This window comes from Salmo salar, chromosome ssa18, assembly GCF_905237065.1.
Source record: "Salmo salar chromosome ssa18, Ssal_v3.1, whole genome shotgun sequence".
NCBI classification, from domain to species: Eukaryota; Metazoa; Chordata; class Actinopteri; order Salmoniformes; family Salmonidae; genus Salmo; species Salmo salar.
The window spans coordinates 21,996,858-22,018,730 of NC_059459.1; the positions used below are offsets into that span (position 1 = coordinate 21,996,858).

The window sequence follows — 21,873 nt, forward strand, 5'->3', positions numbered from 1 at the left end:
CACGTTGCATCATTTCACAAATAGTTTGATGTTTAATCGCATACGTTTCACAATATTTAGATGTAAACCTGACAGCTGGGAAATGTACACTGTAAGAGATACCATTATGTGTGTTTCCTGTCCTTCATGAGATCCCGAAATGAAACACACTGAACATAATTGTCCCTTAAGTGTCCACGGACCATTCCCACATTCTCAAAAGTAGAGATATTGTTTAATTCTCCCATTTTGGGGATTAGGAGTTTGGCCAAGTCTAGTGCTTTGTTCTCTCTCTCCCTCAATACTGCATGTCCAATGGGGGAGAGGGTCCCTTACAGATATTTACGACCTGTCGTTAAATCATAAAACTGTAGAGAGAGAGAGAGAGGGGCTATGATCCTCCCCCCAGGGCACGTCATGTCAAGCATCGTACCCAAGAACACTCAAGGCTGCAATTGCTGCCAAAGGTGCTTCAACAAAGTACAGAGTAAAGGGTCTGAATACTTATGTAAATGTCATATAAATACATTTGCTAAAATGTCTAAAAACCTGTTTTTGCTTTGTCGTTATGGGGTATTGTGTGTAGATTGATGAGGGAAAAAAAACTATTTAATCAATTGTAGAATAAGGCTGTAACATAACAAAATGTGGAAAAAGTGAAGGGGTCTGAATACTTTCCGAATGCGCTGTATGTACCTGGTGGCCCTGCAGAAACATCAACACACCCCTGGCCAAGATGTCACAAGTTCAAATTCCTTTACAAATTCCATTAATTCCTTTGTCCCTGTGCCCTGCTTTTTTTATGTTGGTGTTGTCAGATAATCTGACTTTGCCCGCCCCCAATGTCATGCCCAGAGACCTGGTAGCGTAGCAGGGAATTCAGGTTGCTGGCAACCAAGAGGTTGCAGTAAAAATACAGTAAATATCATAATTTAGAAGATTTCACTGTAATCAGATTACAGCAGCATACCTTAGTCATTTTATAGCAATACCATCCTACTCCACCCTAGATTCTGTATTTTTTCTGCAACACCAGTAGCCAGTAATGTACTAGGAACCTTTAGCAAAGTGCTGAAATGTATCGGCCCAATAAATCGGTGGCCGATCTCTGTCATACTCACAAAGCACGAAAATTCAGGTCGCTGGCAACCAGGAGGTTGTAAATTCAAATCCCAGGTGAAGTTGAATCCCAAGTGTCATTTTACAGCAATAGCATCTTAATCCAGATTTAAAAATAGTAAATTATTGTATATTTTCTGTATATTTACTGAAACCAGTAGCCAATCATTTACATAAACATTACAATTAGTGTTTAACAGTGAAGTAACTCATTAGAATTTATTTTTAAATCAGGAATCTTGCAGCTTTTATATAATAAAAAAAAATCTTATAATCTTTTTGGTAGTTGTATGGCAGAGACATTGTGCTACAAAGTAATTGTTTGTTTTATTGTTCTTTACAATTAATAGACACAGAAACTAGATAACTTCATAAAGCTTGCCAGCTGGAAGATTGGATTCATTCTTTTTTTGGAGGGAATAGTAACCATGATCATTGGTTTCCAAGTAGCACAAGGATAAGAGATACATTTACAATGAAGCTTAAAATAGCTTAGAGTAAATGTCATGAGTTAGTTTAGTTTATTGAAACATACCAAACATGAATATACATGTAGATATTTCAATAAAATAAACAAACTGCCAAAAAAGCAAAACACTTCCATATTTATGCATAATTTTTTTTTTACAGTATACAATTATTATACTTAACAGACAACATTACTTAAAAAACAGAATATATGCCAACCTATTTTGTTTGTGTACATTACAGCCGTAAAACTGATATATTTAACATGTCATCATTCACTGGAACTTTACATTGAAGTATACAGTACTTTATAAAGAGGTTATAGGTAGTTTATAAATCAGTACGAATTAAACAGTTATTTTCTTGAAAAACATTATTTTACATAAAAGATTCCACCATTTAGTTATAACAATGTTTTACATAAAGTGTTATCTTTTTTGGTTTCATTGTATGATTATTCCTGACATTCACGCATTTGTCGAATTGCTACAGTTTCTTTCTTTGGTACCACAAATGTAATCCTCAAATTTCATTACCCTGGTTCTGGTGCATAAAGTGATATATTTTATAGACACTGCCAAAAAGAGAGATTGAGGAACTACCAGCCTGACAGCAAGACCATGGTGAGAATGGGGAGAAAAAAAGAAAATAAGAGTGAAAGAGAGAGGGACCTGGGGGCTGCATTTCCTGCGTTGTTAGGGACAGTGGTTCTTTCCGGGGTGGGGAAGTCACTGATCATCTTATTAAAAAAGGACGCGAATCTGGAGGTTTTGGAAAAAACATGCATCTCGGTCGCTTGCAAATTGGTATCATTTTCATCCTTATTCATTGTTATCACTCCAGCCTGGAACCATGCCAGCCCAGACTTACACATCAGGGGACCACCTACATCTCCCTGTAGAGAAAACAAAGCAGAAATAAATAGAATTGGATATTAATGAGAATCACTTAAACAGAGAGAATACGTCTGACCTTCACCAAACAGCAATGCCTAGCACTCTCCGCCATACATACAATTTTGAAGAAACAAAAATTAAAATGTATGGGTAACACTTAAAGCATCCAAGTGTAATTCTTTATGACTTGTTATAAGCATGTATGAGCCTTTATAATGCCTTATAACATGGACTATACAGTATGCAATGGCTCTCTATGCATTCAATTCACAACTCTCAAACTGACTGTTATTTTGACCCGATCATTAAGAGACGTTTATAAGACATTATAAAGAGATTGTACATGACAAGTCTTACAATGCATTATAACTGTATTATAATGCATTATACCTGGATGCTTTAAGTAATGTAGCCCTTGCTGTAGCCCTTGTTACCTGTTCTAGGTTCATCGCTGCAGTGCAGATGTTCTCAGTGGAGGAGATGTTGCCACAGCTCATCACATTAGCCTGCTGCTCTCGTAGACCCGTCCCAGTGGTGCCATTCACTAGGATAGTGATTCATTTAGTTGGGTTAAAAACACCAGCTAATACGCATGGTCAACTGGTATCTATAATTTAACAAAAATGACATGCATAGAAATATTCCACCACATGCCTGTGGTAGAATAAACTAACAAGGAATGTACTAATAATAATGAAATGTCCTAATAATACAGTGAACAAAACTTAACTGATTTCATCATCTCATTTTCCCTAAAGAAATTATGAATGATTGAATCATATGCATCCATTACTTGAACACTGAATGGCCTTCCAGCATCTTGCCAACAAACACAGTTTCTTACCCCTGCCTTTGTCCTGGTTTCCCCAGCCTGTCACCCAACACTGAGTCCCAGGTGGGAAACTTCCATCGTTGCTCAGGTCTACACATATAGGCTGAAGGCAGCTGCTGAAGTTTACGAAGTTCTCCAGCTGCAGCAGCGCAATGTTGGTCCCAGTTAGGTTGGTCAGGGTGATGTTCACAATGCCCAATGAAGCCTCAAAGACATCAGATCCTTTCTGCTGTTGCTCTCCCAGAAACACAGTCCACTCGTCGGGATTTAGATGTGAACTACAGGAACAGAAAAGCAGATATGGTCTTTGAAAAGCATTTAAAAATAGATTTTACTGGCCAATCTTTCTACTCAATGTTGATTACAATGCATGTACACATTTACTGCAATATGACTGGATTATGACTAATTATGTTTGTTTAAAATGCATTATAAACTCAGCAAAAAAAGAAACGTCCTCTCACTGTCAGCTGCGTTTATTTTCAGCAAACTTAACATGTGTAAATATTTGTATGAACATAACAAGATTCAACAACTGAGACATAAACTGAACAAGTTCCACAGACATGTGACTAACAGAAATTGAATAATATGTCCCTGAACAGAGGAGGTCAAAATCAAAAGTAACAGTCAGTATCTGGTGTGGCCACCAGCTGAATTAAGTACTGCAGTGCATCTCTTCCTCATGGACTGCACCAGATTTGCCAGTTCTTGCTGTGAGATGTTACCCCACTCTTCCACCAAGGCACCTGCAAGTTCCCAAACATTTCTGGGGGAAATGGCCCTAGCCCTCACCCTCCGATCCAACAGGTCCCAGACGTGCTCAAATGGGATTGAGATCCGGGCTCTTCGCTGGCCATGGCAGAACACTGACATTCCTGTCTTGCAGGAAATCAAGCACAGAACGAGCAGTGGCATTGTCATGCTGGAGGGTCATGTCAGGATGAGCCTGAAGGAAGGGTACCACATGAGGGACGAGGATGTCATCCCTGTAAAGCACAGCGTTAAGAATGCCTGCAATGACAACAAGCTCAGTCTGATGATGCTGTGACACACCGCCCCAGACCATGACGGACCCTCCACCTCCAAATCGATCCCGCCTCGGTGTAACGCTCATTCCTTTGATGATAAACGCAAATCCGACCATCACCCCTGGTGAGACAAAACCGCGACTCGTCAGTGAAGAGCACTTTTTGCCAGTCCTGTCTGGTCCAGCGACGGTGGGTTTGTGCCCATAGGCGACGTGGTTGCCGGTGATGTCTGGTGAGGACCTGCCTTACAACAGGCCTACAAGCCCTCAGTTCTGCCTCTCTCAGCCTATTGCGGACAGTCTGAGCACTGATGGAGGGATTGTGCATTCCTGGTGTAACTCGGGCAGTTGTTGTTGCCATCCTGTACCTGTCCCGCAGGTGGGATGTTCGGATGTACCGATCCTGTGCAGGTGTTGATACACGTGGTCTGCAACTGTGAGGATGATCAGCTGTCCGTCCTGTCTCCCTGTAACGCTGTCTTAGGCATCTCACATTACGGACATTGCAATTTATTGCCCTGGCCACATCTGCAGTCCTCATGCCTCCTTGCAGCATGCCTAAGGCACGTTCACGCAGATGAGCAGGGACGCTGGGCATCTTTTTTTAGTGTTTTTCAGAGTCAGTAGAAAGGCCTCTTTAGTGTCCTAAGTTTTCATAACTGTGACCTTAATTGTCTACTGTCTGTAAGCTGTTAGTGTCTTCACGACCGTTCCACAGGTGCATGTTCATTAATTGTTTATGGTTCATTGAACAAGCATGGGAAACAGTGTTTAAACCCTTTCCAATGAAGATCTGTGAAGTTATTTGGATTTTTACAAATTATCTTTGAAAGACAGGGTCCTGAAAAAGGGACGTTTCTTTTTTTGCTGAGTTTAGTTATGGGTACATAGAAAGTGTTATCCAACTCTTCTCTGTAAAGCTCAGTGCAATATTAATTTACCCAGGGAAGCATTGGGCAGCACTAAGGACAAATTCCTCCGTAATAAGAGTGCCACTGCAAATATGAATCCCATTCCTGTGTAGACTGACCATCCAGGGCCAGGTTCCCTCCGCAACATAACAACTTTTGCCCCCTAGACAGGGACTCATAGGAGCACGGCCACATAATCGCCCTGAAAGGGAAAGAAGAAAACGGTAAGTAATGATACAAAGTAGTGTCGTATTCTTTCACAGCTCAGCAAATAAAAAATGCAAGTTAAGACACCACACTCTTAGACAAAAAGGTGCTATCTAGAATCTAAAAGGGTTTATTGGCTGTCCCCATAGGAGAACCCTTTGAAGAAGCCTTTTTGGTTCCATATAGAACTCTTTTGGTTCCAGGTAGAACACTTTTGGGTTCCATGTAGAACCCTTTCCACAGAGCGTTCTACCTGGAACCCAAAAGCGTTCTTCTATGGGGACAGCCGAATAACCCTTTTGGAACCTTTATCTAAGAGTGTAGCCACAGAGGTAGGAAACTTATGTGCAGCAGTGGTGGCTGTACTTCCAGTTGGGATCATGGTTGGTGGCAAGCCAGGACAGGTATAACTACTGTCAGCATCTAACCCACAGGAGGTAAACTGGACAAAGCCTAGCTTGGCGGTGCTGAACCTAAAATGTAATGAAAAACTCACCTTCTCCAATTAAAATGACAGCGATATCTGGTGCTTTAGTTGTTGTTGTTTTTGGTTGTTGTTTAGTTGGTACATTTGTAGCAGGACCAGTAGATGGCAGGACAGTTGTAGCAGGAGGTGGTAGGCCAGGACATGTGTAACTGCTGTCAGTATCTACCCCACTGGAGGTAAACTGGACAAAGCCTGGCTTGTCAGTAGTGATCTTGGAGTTGATCCAGGGCTGGTAGCGAGACACTCTGGTGTACACCCCAGGGAGATTGGGCCGAGCGCAGCCAAAACCCCAACTAACAACCCCAGACTGGATCCAGACAGAGTTCTGTTTAGTCACCATTGGACCTCCAGAGTCACCCTGAAATGATGGAGCAAGGTAAGTCTTCCAATCCATAAAAAAACAAAGAATATGTCACGTCCTGACCATATTAAGATGTTATTTTCTATGGTAGAGTAGGTCAGGGCCTGACAGGGGGGGTTTTGTGTTTTTCTATGTTTTGTATTTCTATGTTTAGTTTCTAGTTTTCTATTTGTATGTGTTTTTTTGGGGGGATGATCTCCAATTAGAGGCAGCTGGTCCTCGTTGTCTTTTATTGGAGATCATACTTAAGTAGGGTTTTTTTCCACTTGTGTTTGTGGGTAGTTGTCTTCTGTTTAGTCTTCTGTACCTGACAGAACTGTGCGCTTTCATTTTCTGTTTGTTATTTTGTCTTTAGTGTTTTTGAGTTAAAATAAATGTCATCATGAGCACTCAACACGCTGCGCTTTGGTCCCCTCTCTACGACAGTGGTTACAGAATAGTTTAGGAACAGGGCAATAATGAAATGGGTTAGCATGGAGTCTACCTGACATGAGTCCTTGCCCCCTGTCAGTACACCAGCACAAAGCATGTTGTCTGTGACTGAGCCGACCCCATTGAGGCAGTTACACTGTCTATTACCCAGAACTGGAACCTCCACTTCCTGCAGAGCCTGAGGGGAGGGGAGGGATTCTGAGGGACAGGATGAGAGACAGACCCGTTATGAACACTCCATTTTCATTGGAAAAATAATGTTTTTGGTCTGCAATGTACTGCTATTTCTCACAACACAATATGTCATTGACATCTCCATGGAAAGGTCTCCTCACTTCCTTCGTTGATGTTGCCCCAGCCAGTGACCCAGCTATCAGTGCCATCGTGGTAAAAACTGTCACTTGCTGCCAGACAGATGGGTCTGATATAGTTTGTGAAGTTGACTGGTGAGGTGAGTCTGAGCAGAGCAATGTCGTTGTCACTGGTGTCATTGTCGTAAACTGGATGTAAGACGATCTGAGCAACAGTTCTGGACACTTCGTTGGGGTTACTGCCCTCCTGGTTCTGTCGACCTAAGATGATGTTCCAATCATTTGGGCTTGAGCTTTGTTGGAACAGGAAGATTATATATTTTTTGCATCATATGAGAATTTGACAAAATATAATAATCCCATTAAACTAAAGTTGATTTTGCAGAAACGTATTTCAAGTAAGTGTTGCACTCAGCTGCATAACAGAGAGTTTGACATATTCCTTGAGCTACAACCTCTACGTCCCCTGTATCTCACGCTAACTCACCCGGTAAAGCAGTGGGCTGCAGACATCACCCACTCCTTGTTGATGAGGGACCCGCCACAAAAATGGCCACCAAATTGTTGTACGCTAGCCTGCCAGGGCCAGCTTCCTGCAGGGGCATCCTCACCCCCCACTATTTTGTTGTTGAATGAAGTGGTCCCACACACTTAAACAGAGATAAACAATGATGAGTGCAGTGGTGCCACATATTGGAACATAAGAGATAATCAGAGTCTGAATTGCGTCACTAAGCCATAGAATACAATATGAAACCACGGGTAACACTTTACTTGACACCCAGCATCCTAACCATGTCATAATATGTTATAACAGCTGACATACCTTGTCCTAACCTGTTATAGTATGGTCATAACACTGTCATGAAACACATATTTAGACCTGTTGTGACATATATTGCGTTATTTTATGGCTGATTATGACACCTACATAAGAGTGTAAAAAAAAAAAAAACTACCACACAAGGCAAAACAATCCATTACACCATAGCCTATGTGTCAACAGTATGGTTATGTTATATATATATATATTTTTTCAATTGACCATATTAAATTGTCATTGTAATTGCACACACATTGATGTCAGATATGCAGCTACCCCAACGCGCAGACTCCCCAAAAATATGGAAGAAGGTACTCTGGTCAGATGAGACAAAAATGGAGCTTTTTGGCCATCAAGGAAAATGTCTGGTGCAAACCCAACACCTCTCATCACCCCGAGAACACTATCCCCACAGTGAAGCACGGTGGTGGCAGCATTATGCTGTGGGGATGGTTTTCATTGGCAGGGACTGGGAAACTGGTCAGAATTGAAGGAATGATGTATGGCGCTAAATGCAGAGAAATTCTTGAGGGAAACCTGTTTCAGTCTTCCAGAGATTTGAGACTGGGACGGAGGTTCCTTCCAGCAGGACAATGACCCTAAGCATACTGCTAAAGCAACACTCAAGGGGTTTAAGGGGAAACATTTAAATGTCTTGGAATGGCCTAGTCAAAGCCCAGACCCCAATCCAATTGAGAATCTGTGGTATGACTTAAAGATTGCTGTACACCAGCGGAACGCATCGAACTTGAAGAAGCTAGAGCAGTTTTGCATTGAAGAATGGGCAAAAATCCCAGTGGCTAGCTTAGAAACCTGCAGCTGTAATTGCTGCAAAAGGTGGCTCTACAAAGTATTGACTTAGGGGGGTGAATAGTTATGCACGCTTAAGTTCTCTTTTTTTCTTCTTATTTCTTGTTTGTTTCACAACAAAAAATATTTTTGCATTTTCAAAGTGGTAGGCATGTTGTGTAAATCAAATGATACAACCCCCCCAAAAATCAATTTTAATTCCATGTTGTAAGGCAACAAAATAGGAAAAATGCCAAGGGGGTGAATACTTTTGTAAGCCACTGTACGTGATAGGGCTATCTGGCTTATATGATTATGATGGTCATAGCGCTTCTTGACAGTGTCATAAAGTGTATTTTCTTTGTCCAAGTAAAGTGACACAGGAGGATCATAATGCTTCTTGACAGTGTCATTGTCACGCCCTGGCCATAGAGAGGTTTTTGTTCTCTATTTTGGTTAGGCCAGGGTGTGACAAGGGTGGCCATTCTATGTCCTTTTTTCTATGTTTTTGTATTTCTTTGTTTTGGCCTGGTATGGCTCTCAATCAGGGACAGCTGTACATCATTGTCGCTGATTGGGAGCCATACTTAGGCAGCCTGTTTTCCTTTGGGGTTTTGTGGATAGTTGTTTTCTGTCTTGTGTGTTCACCTGGCAGAACTGTTGGCTTTCGTTTTCTTGTTTTATTTAAAGTGTCATTAAAGTTAATATGAGCACTTACCACGCTGCATCTTGGTCCCCTCTGTCAGACGATCGTTACAGAACTACCCACCACAACTGGATCAAGCAGCGTGCTCGGGAGGAGATGGACACCTGTTCTCATCAGGAGTGGATTGGGAGGAGAGACTGGACTTGGGGCCAGGTGATCGAAAGATATCGGAGCCTACCCAGGAAGAACGAGAGGCAGCCCCCCCCCCAATTTTTTTTTTGGGGGGGGCACACGGGTAGTTTGGCTGGACCAGGGGTGAGGCCTGAGTCAACTACCCGTGCTTTTTGCGGTAAGCAGGTGCCTGCCTCTCGCACTCTCCAGTGCGCCAGCCCAGCCTAGTACGTCCTGTGCCTGCTCCCAGGGCCAGGCCTCCTGCATGTCTCCCCATCCTGGTGAGTCCTGTGCCTGCTCCCAGAGCCAGGCCTCCTGCATGTCTCCCCAGCCTGGTGAATCCTGTGCCTGCGCCCAGAGCCAGGCCTACTGCAAGTCCCGCCAGTCCGGAGCCGCCAGAGCCACCCGCCAGTCCGGAGCCGCCAGAGCCGCCCGACTAACCGGCGCCGCCAGAGCCACCCGCCTGTCCGGCGCAGCCAGAGTCGCCCGCCTGTCCGGCGCAGCCAGAGTCGCCCGCCTGTCCGGCGCAGCCAGAGTCGCCTGCCTGTCCGGCGCCCGTGGCAAGGGTCCCCAGTCCGGGGTCGGCGGCGAGGGACCCCGCTCTAGAGGCGCCACCTAAGTGGGGTGAGCCAGTGGTGGAGCGGGGTCTGCGTCCCGCTCCTGAGCCGCCACCGCGGATAGATGCCCATCCGAACCCTTCCCTAGAGGTTTAGGTTTTGCGGCCGGAGTCCACACCTTTGGGGGGGGGGGTACTGTCACGCCCTGGCCATAGAGAGGTTTTTGTTCTCTATTTTGGTTAGGCCAGGGTGTGACTTGGGTGGGCATTCTATGTCCTTTTTTCTATGTTTTTGTATTTCTTTGTTTTAGCCTGGTATGGCTCTCAATCAGGGACAGCTGTACAGCTGTTCCTTTGGGGTTTTGTGTATAGTTTTTTTCTGTTTTGTGTGTTTACCTGGCAGAACTGTTGGCTTTCGTTTTCTTGTTTTATTTAAAGTGTCATTAAAGTTAATACGAGCACTTACCACGCTGCATCTTGGTCCCCTCTGTCAGACAATCGTTACAGTCATAAAGTGTATTTTCTACAAGTTATAAAAATATGAGGGAAACAGATGACTGTAAACAATTCATTACAAAAACAACAAAGGATTTAAGAAAACAAACTTTCAAACGAAAGAAAACTTTTTGGCAGGGAAAAAACACATTTGAATACATATAGGTGTCATATCCAGCCATAAAATAACAAAATATACACTATATATACAAAAGTATGTGGACGTCCCCTTCAAATTAGTGGATTCGGCTATTTCAGCCACTCCCATTGCTGACAGGTGTATAAAATTGAGCACACAGCAACGCAATCTCCATAGACAAACATTGGCAGTAGAATAGCCCGTACTGAAGAGCTCAGTGACTTCCAACGTGGCACCATCATAGGATGCCACCTTTCCACCAAGTCAGTTCGTCAAATTTCTTCCCTGCTAGAACTGCCCCGGTCAAGTGTAAGTGCTGTTATTGTGAAGTGGAAACGTCTACTAGCAACAACGGCTCAGCCGCAAAGTGGTAGGCCACACAAGCTCATAGAACGGGACCACCAAGTGCTGAAGCACGTAGAGCATAAAAATCGTCTGTCCTCGGTTGCAACACTCACTACCGTGTTCCAAACTGTCTCTGGAAGCAACTTCAGCACAAGAACTGTTCGTCTGGAGCTTCATGAAATGGGTTTTCATGGCCGATCAGCCGCACACAAGCCTAAGATCACAATGTGCAATGCCAAGCGTCGGCTGGAGTAGTGTAAGGCTTGCAGCCATTGGAGTCTGGAGCAGTGGAAATGCGTTCTCTGGAGTGATGAACCAAGCTTCATCATCTGGCAGTCCAAAGGACAAATCTGGGTTAGGTGGATGCCAGGAGAATGCTACCTGCCCCCATGCCTAGTGCCAACTGTAAAGTTTAGGGGAACAGGAATAATGGTCTGGGAATGTTTTTCATGGTTTGGGCTCGGCCCCTTAGTTCCAGTAAAGGGAAATCTAAATGCTACGGCATACAATGACATTCTAGACAATTCCGTGCTTCCAACTTTATGGCAAGAGTTTGGGGAAGGCCCTTTCCTGTTTCAGCATGAGAATGCACCCATGCACTAAGCAAGGTACATACAGAAATGGATTGTCGAGATCGGTGTGGAAGAACTTGACTGCACAGATCACTGACATCAACCCCATCGAACACCTTTGAGATTAATTGGAATGCCGACTGCGAGCCAGGCCTAATCGCCCAACATCAGTGCCTGACCTTACTAATGCTCTTGTGGCTGAAAAGCAGCAAGTCCCAGTAGCAATGTTCCAACATCTAGTGGAAAGCCGTCCCAGAAGAGTGGAGGCTGTTATAGCAGCAAAGGGGGTCCAACTCCATATTAATGCCCATGATTTTGGAATGAGATGTTCGACGAGCAGGTGTCCATATACTTTTAGGAATGTTATGACAATATTATGACAGGTTATGACAAGTTATGTCAGCTGTTATGACATATTATGGCATGGTTATGATCGTGTCATAACGTCTTATGACACTGGGTGTCAAGTAAAGTGTTACCAAAACATGATTGTTCACACAGTGTGGAAATAGACCTTTGGCTTCACAGTAACATGATACACTGTATACATGATAAATAAAATAATCAGACATTAAAACATTAGCAGCACGTCATTAAGATCATTACAGCTGTCAAAATGTGCATGCAGGTATGTGGACTGATTACATTTTTCGTCAATAATGAAAACGAAGAATATCTCAAAGGTTGACATTTATTGTATGTTCTAATCGATCATGCTCTTTAAATTAAACAAATAGCAAAAAGAAATGGCAGCAATGGGAGTGATGACCATGAATTTCTGTACACGTCTGGAGAATAAAATGTAGATCATGTTCTTACCATCAAGTTGACAATATGATTCTGAGAAAGAGGAAGTAATTGAGTTAATTAATTGTCTGATTGTCTCTATTAAACATGTTTGCTTTTGTGTAAATGCAGCTTGTGTATAACCACAATTGTTGAACATGTTACACCTCATTGCATGCTTGCTTGCATCAGTTGCACCTTTTCTTCAGTAGTGGATCAAACAAATAAAGTTAAAACATGAAATTCATGTTTTCATGTAACTGAAAAGTCCCTGAAATTGAATACTGTTGTAATATGAGTTGGATTAGAGTGTTTTATTTAGTATTTTATTTAGGGGGTAGTTTAGTTTTAATATTGCAGATAGACTGTGGCTTCCATCAATGTAATTGTCTGCATAATTTTCAATCCCCCATACATATTAAAAAAATATATATTCCTTTGTTATTTTCCACTAACCCTACCATCCTTTCCCTAATTGGATTAAACTAATGCACAACAAAACTTAGGCTTCTACTTTCAGTTTATACATACTATATACATTTTATGGACACAGTATATTTTATAATCGTTTTTAGACCCAACCTTCAGCTACCCTCAACCCCTCCCATCTATCGCTGAAGACCATCCAGTTTTGATTTCTATTTGCCATATATTTTTTTGTTTTTCAACTCATAAAACTGAAAAGACTCTGAAATGGAATGCTGTTGTAATATTAGTTGGATTGTAGTGTTTGTAAGGTGTTTTATACATATTTATTTTACAAGTATCTAAGTATATTTTTTAAGTATGTGAGTAGTTAAATGATGCAATATGTAACTTTTTGTGTGACCCGACCAGTGGCAATTTTAGCATGTCAATCTTGGTGGGGCAAACCATTTTTTTTTATAGATGCATGCCGGCGAAGCCACTACACACCTCTAAATAGTACATTAAATGCACTTTAATGGTGACAAACGGTGCCCACAACCTTTTAGGGTCTACTTAAAGCTGTCCCGAGAGTGGAGCTTATGGCTGACTTGCTTAAAAAAATATTGTTTCTACTGACTCCTTGTGGATTTGTGTACTGTAACTGGATAAGAACCGCATTCTCCTTCAATAATAATGAATGTCGACATTTTGACTTTTGAACCATACACAAACATTATAACATTTATGTTCAGTAAATTCACAATCACACTCTTTTTATTTTATGGTGCATATAGTCATCAATTTAACAATGTTTAGTAACTGGTTTTGTCCGAATACCCATACGTGCGTCCTAAATAACAGGTGTTTGAGTATGTGAGAATTTTTTTTGGAGTTTAATAGTATGCAAAAGTTAGAAAATAGAGGATACTTTAAATGCCCGGTTGTCATACTCATTTCTGCTTTGACAACAGCTGATCAATTAGATATGGGGATGAGTTACTGAAATCAACGAACAGAGGGAAACAGCGCAATCACACACGGCACATTCTCAGTAGGCCTATGCAAAAATTGAATGTTTAATACTGTCAGAGAGGAAGAGAAAGAGAGAGGCCCAACTCGGCGGAAAATCTGTCTCCCTCCAAGCAAGGAATTTTTGTATGGTTGTCAATGAGAGAGGGTCGAATTTGGTCATCAAAAATATAGCTTTTTTGCTACGTGAGGTTTATTTGATTGAATAGAAGTTTTGTAATGCTTAATTTGTTACAAGTGTACTGATATAAGCACGAGATGTCCCGGCAATTTATAGAAAAACACTTAATATCAGAGTTGTCTCGACATGGCTATGCATATTCATGTATTGAGGCTAGTTGGTTTTAACCAATCAGCTTTCAGGATTAGACACATCCATTATATAAGGGTGTGTTTGTAAATTCAATCTGGAGTGCCAGAGTGCACTCAGAGTGTGTTCTGGACGTTCTTAAATTCAGAGCGTTGTCATATTGTCCGTTTGTAAATTCAGAGCGTTGTCATATTGTCCGTTTGTAAATTCAGAGAATAGGCGTTGAAGGGCATTCTAGAGCAGGGGTCGGGAATCGAAGGCAGCCTTGGCACACAAGGGAATTTGCCTTGGCGTTTAAATATATTTGCGTGTCATGCTAAACCTTGGCTTGACATGAAAATAATAGAAAATAATGAAAATTATTGAAATTGCATCTATTGGTTTCTTAATTTTATTGGTATTCACTGCAATGTTGTATGTCAATCCTTATTAGCCAATGGGCTTTCATGATTTTCAGTAATTTCATATTATTAGTTCAACGCAAGATGACCTGCCTCTCGCCTCTCCCGCCAAATTCAAAACCAAAGCAGCGCTGAAGATGAGAGATTTGTTTTCACATGGATAGCAACCCTTCTTTAGTTATTTCAAAATGTGCAGGGTGCAAAATGTCATCAGCAAAGAAAAATAAGGCAGATGTCAGCTCATTTATTGCCTCTTGGACAAAGGAATAAGGCTTTGTTTTACTGAAGGACGGGTCTGTTTGCGCTCTCGGTTGCAAAACTGTTGTTTGTCGGACATTAAGTGTACGGCGTCATTTTGAAACGAGACATGAGAAAAACTTCAAGGATGAAGCGGACAAGGCTAAAGGAATCAAGAGGGCCATGTCCAGGTATGAAAAGTAAAGCATTGTGTTTACAAATCTAGATGCAGTCAAAAATCAAGCTTCAGATGGGAGCTAGTGACCCAGAGCAGGTATGTGAGGAGCTTCTTTGTCTAAAACCCATGCATGGTACTATAAAGGGGAAGATGTAGCAAAAGGATTCGGAAAGCTGATTGAAGATAAGATTGGCCACCCCCCTGTATCATTCACCAAGAGAATCTGTATTCCAAGATCAAGCCGGTGGTGCTAATGGACAGCGCCTCTGTTTAGCTAGCTATGGAATTCTTCCGTTTGTGGGCAATTAGATATTCAATAGACACAATTAGTTGTAATGTACATATGAAAATCATAACTGGCACGCAGATCATTAGAAATGGTAGGATAAATTGTGAATTGGCACTCCACACAAGGTTGCCAACCCCTGTTCTAGAGCATGCATTATTTTAGTGATAATGCCTGAGAAGCTGGTGTTTGGAGGATATATTGGCACGGGTGTTGTTAGGTGGGGCCGAGACGAATTTGAGGGCCGGCAAACCGTGCCAATATATCCTCCAAACAACGGTTTCGAGGGCATTATCACTTTTACTTACTTACTTACTGACTTTATTGTCCCCGTGGGGAAATTTTGTTGTAGTGTTATGTACACATTTAAAGTGGCGTTTAAATACAAAACAAAATTGACAATACAACTTTGATAACAGTTACATACCAATAATTTTTTTTTTTTAAAGACTAGCCTGCTGGCCTTACTGAGTCGATAGGAACATTAGCCCGAGCTATTTAGGAGGGATATCACACCTGGCACAAATGATTGTCTAGTTCTGTTTTTCCTGCTGAGGGGTGCCCTATACCTGCGCCCAGAGGGGAGTAGTTCAAAGTCCGGGTACAGGGGGTGGCTTGGGTCTAAAATGATTTTGTGAGCCTTGCGGAGGGCCCTGACCTTAATTAAAGATCTCATCTGTTTGACTCCAAGTACCTTGCTTGCTGTGGTGATAATCCTTCTCAGCATATTTCTCTGGCTGACATTGCCAAACCAACAAACAATACAAAAAGTTAAAATACTCTCAATGAAAGATTTGTAAAACAGAGTCAGTATAGTACAGTCTACATTAAAAGATCCCAGCTTTTTGAGAAAGTACAGTCTCTGTTGGCTCTTTTTGTAGATCAGGTCTGTACATTTACTCCACTGAAGCTTATTGTCCAAGAAGACACCTGGGTTTTTGTATTCCTCTACAATCTCTATATTCTGACCTCTGATAGATGTTGCAGAGGTAGGTGTTGTACACTTCCTGAAGTCTATGCACATCTCTTTGGTCTTGTTGGTATTGAGGACCAAGTGTGATTCCTCACACCACTATACAAAGTCATCTAGGACCGGGCCATGATGTTCCTCGTCATCATGCAACAGGCTGATCAAGGCAGTGTCATCAGCGAACTTAACGAGGTCTGTCAGGATGGGAACTAGTACAGCTATTAGTGTACAAGATGTACAGGAGTGGGGACAAAACACATCCCTGAGGAGAGCCTGTGTTGGTATTGCGTATGTCCGACACGTGGGGACCTATTTTTACTCGCTGTGAGCGTTGGCTCAGGGAGTCCAACAGCCACAAAACCAGCCCCCCATCTAAGGAGAAGTCCCGAATGAGTCTCTGTGCCAGAATGTAGGGCTGGATTGTGTTGAAGGCAGAAGAAAAGTCAACGAACAGAAGCCTAACATGGGATTTGGCACCCTCTAGATGTCTATAGACCATGTTAAGGAGGGTAAGAATGGCATCATCAACTCCTCTGCTAGGCTGATAGGCAAACTGAAATGGGTTGAGAAGCCTCTGGGTGACACTGAGAATACGACTTTTCATAAGTTTCTCAAGGCATTTCATTACTAAGGATGTCAAGGCAACAGGGTGGTAGTCATTCAGCACAGAGGGTTTAGGTGCTTTAGGAATGGGTATAATTATTGAGCTTTTTTCGACAACACTGGCACGTGTTGCTGGTCGAGTGAGGATTGGAAAATGTCTGTAAAAACACCAGCCAATTGTTCAGCACAGTGCTTTAACACATGTCCACTTATTTTGTCTGTGGCTTTTGTGTATGTTACATCCCCTGAACAACTTTAAAAACATCAGACTGTTTAACAACAACTCTCTCAAACATTTGTAATGATGCTTCCATTTGTTTTACCTCCGACACAAGGTTGTCTGATTCAAATCTTGAGAAGAAAACATTCAGTTCATTAGCCGTGTTCTGGCCCTCATATCTCCCAAGGTCAGCACTGGTTTTTCCTTTGCCTATGTGGGGGGCACTAGCCATGGATTTAATCCCTTGCCAGGCCAACCTTGCGTTTATCAACGGGTTACCAACATATTCAAATAAGGAGTGATATATTTTAATTAACGTTATGTTGAATAATTTATTCATACTATTTCATCTTTCCACAATATACAGTCCCGAAACAAATCTAGGGTTGCTATCCAAGCCGGCTGGTCGTTTGTTCTATTAGTTCGGTTGCTAGAGACGCGACCCAGTCATTGTCTTTTTGTTCTGTATCTATGGACGCGACCCAGTCTTTTGTTGTAAATGTTCCATTGGCATACTGGCTGGCAACATTCTTATCCCTTGCTAGCTAGCTAGCCAACTACGGCTAACTTACAGTCACGTCAAACAGTGCAGACAGAATAACAACAGTAGCTGCATTTGTTTAAGCTGTTTTCTAGCGACATTTATTTGGATACATCCATAACAATGAGCTAATGAGGCACAATTTTGCCTGGCGTAGAAAATGTGCTCTCTAGTCAGGAAACTTGTTCAGAGGAGCTAGCCAACAACACAGCTAACACAATCACTTCAAACTGAAGCTGGAAAGACTGCAAACTAGCTGCACTTTGTTTCATTTGACCTTTTTTCTCAATTGACATTTATTTTGTATATATCCATAAACATTATGCCAGCTCATTCATGATTTCGACTGGCTGTGAAATGCTGCCTGCCTCTCTCTTGTGCCCGACCCCTACATGTTCATTACTATTGGACAGTTGGAGATCGAATTTGAATATTGAAACAATGTTGCAAATGTCAGAGAGACAGACAGTAAGGTTTATACAAATCTCCACTGTTGAAAACTAAATGTTAGCCTAAAATGAATGTGAGAAAATGTCTAGATGCTTTTTATAGTGGAGATCAAGTGTATAACTTCCCTGCCTGGGCTGATGAGACAGTGGATTGCGCAGTCAGATGGAACAGAGTAAATAGGCATTTGAACTTCATAGATTTAGCTGGCGGGAATTTGTGGAGTAGACAACGGCTGGAATTTGCTTTTAACCAATCAGAATGGACTGTATATTTGCACTGTATTGTTCATTCTTCCATGTTCTATGTTTGAGCTGCTTTTGAAAACAAAAGTCGAATGGAAAACATTATTGTCATTGTTGATTTTGATTGTCATAATAGTAAGCTAGGACTGATGGTTTGGTTAAACCATCAGCTATTCGTGAAAGATGGCGCCGTGCCTCTAGGTCTTAAAGAAACTTTGAAGTATTTAGTTTTTTTACGTGTTATAATAAATCAAAATACAAGCATTTCGATACACCCGCAATAACGTCTGCTAATCATGTGTATGTGACCAATAAAATGTGATTTGATTTGAAGTCTGTTTGATTACCAAGGCAACTACTACAGCAATCTAGTAAACTTGCTAGCTAATACAGTGGATGTTGAACACATTTGTAGCTAAATGATCACATTTCATGTGTGAAATTATAGCCATGGTATAAAAGGGATAATCAACTCGTAAATGAGAACACATTCTCATTTGCAACAACGACTTGGGGAATAGTTACAGGGGAGAGGAGATTAATGAGACAATTGTAAACTCGAGATGATTAGATGGCCATGATGGTATGAATGCCAGATTGGGAATTTAGCCATAGAATGAATTGCCTCTTGTTGATTATCCCTTTCTTAGGGTCCGTTCGTTTGTAAATTCACTCTGGATATCTACTCCGATTTCAGAGCACTCTCGTCTGAGTGTGCGAGAGTGCAGAATAACTGACGAATTTACAAACGTTCAACACCTGTCAAATAGGGCCGGTGTCAATAAATGTCGGCAAAAATGCTTGATTCAATTGTTGCCAGCTGCACAGTTAGTAAACAACGCTCTGGATAACATGTAAACAGCCTAGCCAGCTTAACCCTCTGGAGTGCCAGACTCCAGATTGAATTTACGAACACACCCCAAGTCAATCCGAAACAAGTATTCAACAATGGCATGGTATAAAGGCGGTTGACTCCAACAACCCAAATCAACTATTCAAAATATTTGTGGACAACAACTCCCATGTATCTTGTCACTATATCCATAATCTTTGATAGTATGCAACATTTCTAAAATCAAATATGGTTTAAATTCCAGGATGTTTCACTAATTTCGGCTCTTCATCTAGTAAAATTTAATTGGAAAAGGCGGGCTGTGAGTGATAGGCCCTAGTTCTCTTCAAGTAACCAACAACAAAACTAGGTTAGTTCATTGGGAAGATTCCCAAAGATTCTGTGGTGGTGCTCAAATGTAGGTAGGCTAAGTAGATTCTGGTCTTTTTAAATGTATCATGAATATTGTATTTTAGGTTACATCTTTGAAAACAGAAGTATTTTTTATTTTATTTTTACCCAAAGTGGATTTCTGTTTTCTCACTGAAAAGTGTTTATTGTTCTCGTCAGAGCTTTTAAACTAAATACTAAACCATCTTTTGATTTATGAATGTGTCGTCACTCTGGGTGTGGTCTTGTTATTGATGTGATGTTATTCAGGCCTTTTGATTTTAACAGATTGTTTTAGTTTTGTAGACTAGGTTACCTACTTATGCATTTCATTTATGGATCAAGCCTTAGCGATCATTCTGATCTTGTTCCCAATGATCAGTGCTTTAGTTTGTAATGTTGCTGTCCAGTGGTTCTGAATTAGTGACTGAATTTGCACCCGACTGTCCATGTTTTTCTGTGCAATAACATTTTGATTTGAACAGTTGAAAAATGTTGGTGTGTGTCCTAGGCTTTTTATATTTTGCCTATATATGTTACAGCGCTTTGGTTTCATTAATAAATATGTTGAAATAGAACCAAATGATCTGTTTCAGGATAACTACTACGGATCATATGGTATAGGTCGAATGTGATATTTTGCCTATAACCAGCCTGAGTAGGCCTATAACTGCATTCGTATTATATTCAGATTTTAGAGAAATTAATAAAATTGTAAATTATCTATTATCAGTCTGGTTAATGCAATGAATGTCTGTTGAGTTTGGAAAAATCCACCCGCACTCGGCCTCGACCCACCTACTCAGCCAGTCAGGAGAGGCTGCTGCTTTGCGGCCGTGGCATACTGCATACTTTTCACTAAACAGTAGGCTACGTGCTTAATAGTATGCAACGATGAGTAAATAGTATGTAGTTTAAGTATGTGGTACACTAGTATGGGTATTTGGACAAGTCCGTATACAATCCCACTCCTGCCACAGAAAAGTATAGTGGTCAATCCAATACGCTCAAAAAGACTCACCTTGAATTAGGAGACTTGCCACCGTCAATAAACATACCCATTTCTTCACAGACATTTCTTAAGTGTTGTTATGAGCAAAGCCCATGTTTTTGCTCTTTAAATATCCCTCATGCTATCCTTCATTGCTTACACCCCTTCCTTATGACACCCCCACACAGTACTCCCTCTTCTTTTGTTCTTCTAATCACTCAACTTCATTTCCTTGTTGGTCTACATTGGTCTACATTGGCTATCCTGAGGACACTCATCAGACAGGTATGGCCAAACTGATTAACTGTGATATTTGTTTGTGCTTAGGTCATTCAGTAAGGCTAGAAAGGCTAAGTATGGTGTACAGTGGTTTCCATTCATCTCCATAAATGAAACATTAACCCTACATTCTCAAACAAAGTGCTAGTTAGTACCAAAACAAGGTTATTCATTTTGAAGGGGAAACACTTTTTTTGTGCTGTGGAGAACTTTTTTATATCAGTTCTTTGAATAGCCTTTTGTGTATGGTTCTTCATTACACTGTCAAACATTTCCCGGGTGGTTGCAGTGAAAAAACTGTAACTATACAAAAAGTTCATGTATTTTTAGAACTGGATAAGGTATTATTGCTGTAAGGGACAGTATGCTGCTGTATTCTGATTACTTGGGAGTCAACCTCACTTGGGATTGTAAAACCTGACTTTCCTACGCCACTGGGCCTGTGGTTATGATAGAGATTGTTAAAAGCATATTTGGGGGCATGGTCTAAAATATGTTGTATTTGTGCCAATGTGTTTTGGTATTTGTCTTTGTTGTTATTTTGATGAAGGTTGAGCACCTCATTTGTCTACTCCCAGTTCTACAGTCTTTGTAAAGGCTTGTGACAATCAACAGCTGCACTGTTGAGTGGTTACTGCATTTTCCAGGAACTTAATGGGAGTTGGTCACCAGGAAGTTCATGTTTATTTTTCAATAATACTGTCAGCTCGCTGCAAGTAGTTAACAGTGCAGGTCTTTGTCACATGCTCTTACAAAGATTGCAGAACTGACAGTGGTAAAATTTGTGCTCAAACTTTGACAACATAACCATTAACTACTTAAACTTGTACTTTCTTGTTATTGTTTTCTTTACTTTCACTACAACCAGTAGCCTTTCGTAGAGGTCGACCGATTGTGATTTTCAGCAATATTCCCAGTTACGCAGTTTTACGTTGTAGTTATTATAGGACTATTTCTCTCTATACCGTTTGTATTTCATATACCTTTGACTATTGGATGTTCTAATAGGCACTATAGTATTGCTAGCCTAATCTCGGGAGTTGATAGGCTTGAAGTCATAAACAATGCTGTGCTTCAAGCATTGCGAAGAGCTGCAGGCAAACGCAGGAAAGTGCTGTTTGAATGAATGCTTACGAGCCTGCTGCTGCCTA

At 41.3% G+C, this 21,873-nt stretch overlaps 1 protein-coding gene across 1 annotated transcript; it reads right to left on the bottom strand.

The window, feature by feature from the left end:
• Positions 1 to 1,406: 1,406 nt before the first annotated feature.
• On the bottom strand, positions 1,407 to 20,768 carry LOC106577095 (transmembrane protease serine 9). Its single transcript, XM_014154819.2, has 10 exons — positions 20,474 to 20,768; positions 12,389 to 12,409; positions 7,521 to 7,683; positions 7,058 to 7,326; positions 6,775 to 6,920; positions 5,939 to 6,287; positions 5,266 to 5,437; positions 3,307 to 3,572; positions 2,897 to 3,006; positions 1,407 to 2,461 (listed from the first exon to the last, which is right to left on the bottom strand). The coding sequence occupies exons 1-10, from the start codon at positions 20,526 to 20,528 to the stop codon at positions 2,165 to 2,167; spliced, it is 1,848 nt and encodes a 615-aa protein (XP_014010294.1). The 5' UTR covers positions 20,529 to 20,768; the 3' UTR covers positions 1,407 to 2,164.
• Between the last annotated feature and the right edge of the window lie 1,105 nt (positions 20,769 to 21,873).

Coding starts and splice junctions, on each gene's coding strand:
- LOC106577095 (XM_014154819.2), bottom strand. CDS start 20,528: ATGTCTGTGAAGAAATGGGTATGTTTATTGACGGTGGCAAGTCTCCTA. Junction 12,410..20,473: donor GGCAAGTCTCCTAATTCAAG/GTGAGTCTTTTT, acceptor CCTCTTTCTCAG/AATCATATTGTCAACTTGAT. Junction 6,921..7,057: donor GGGCAACATCAACGAAGGAA/GTGAGGAGACCT, acceptor CCTGTCCCTCAG/AATCCCTCCCCTCCCCTCAG.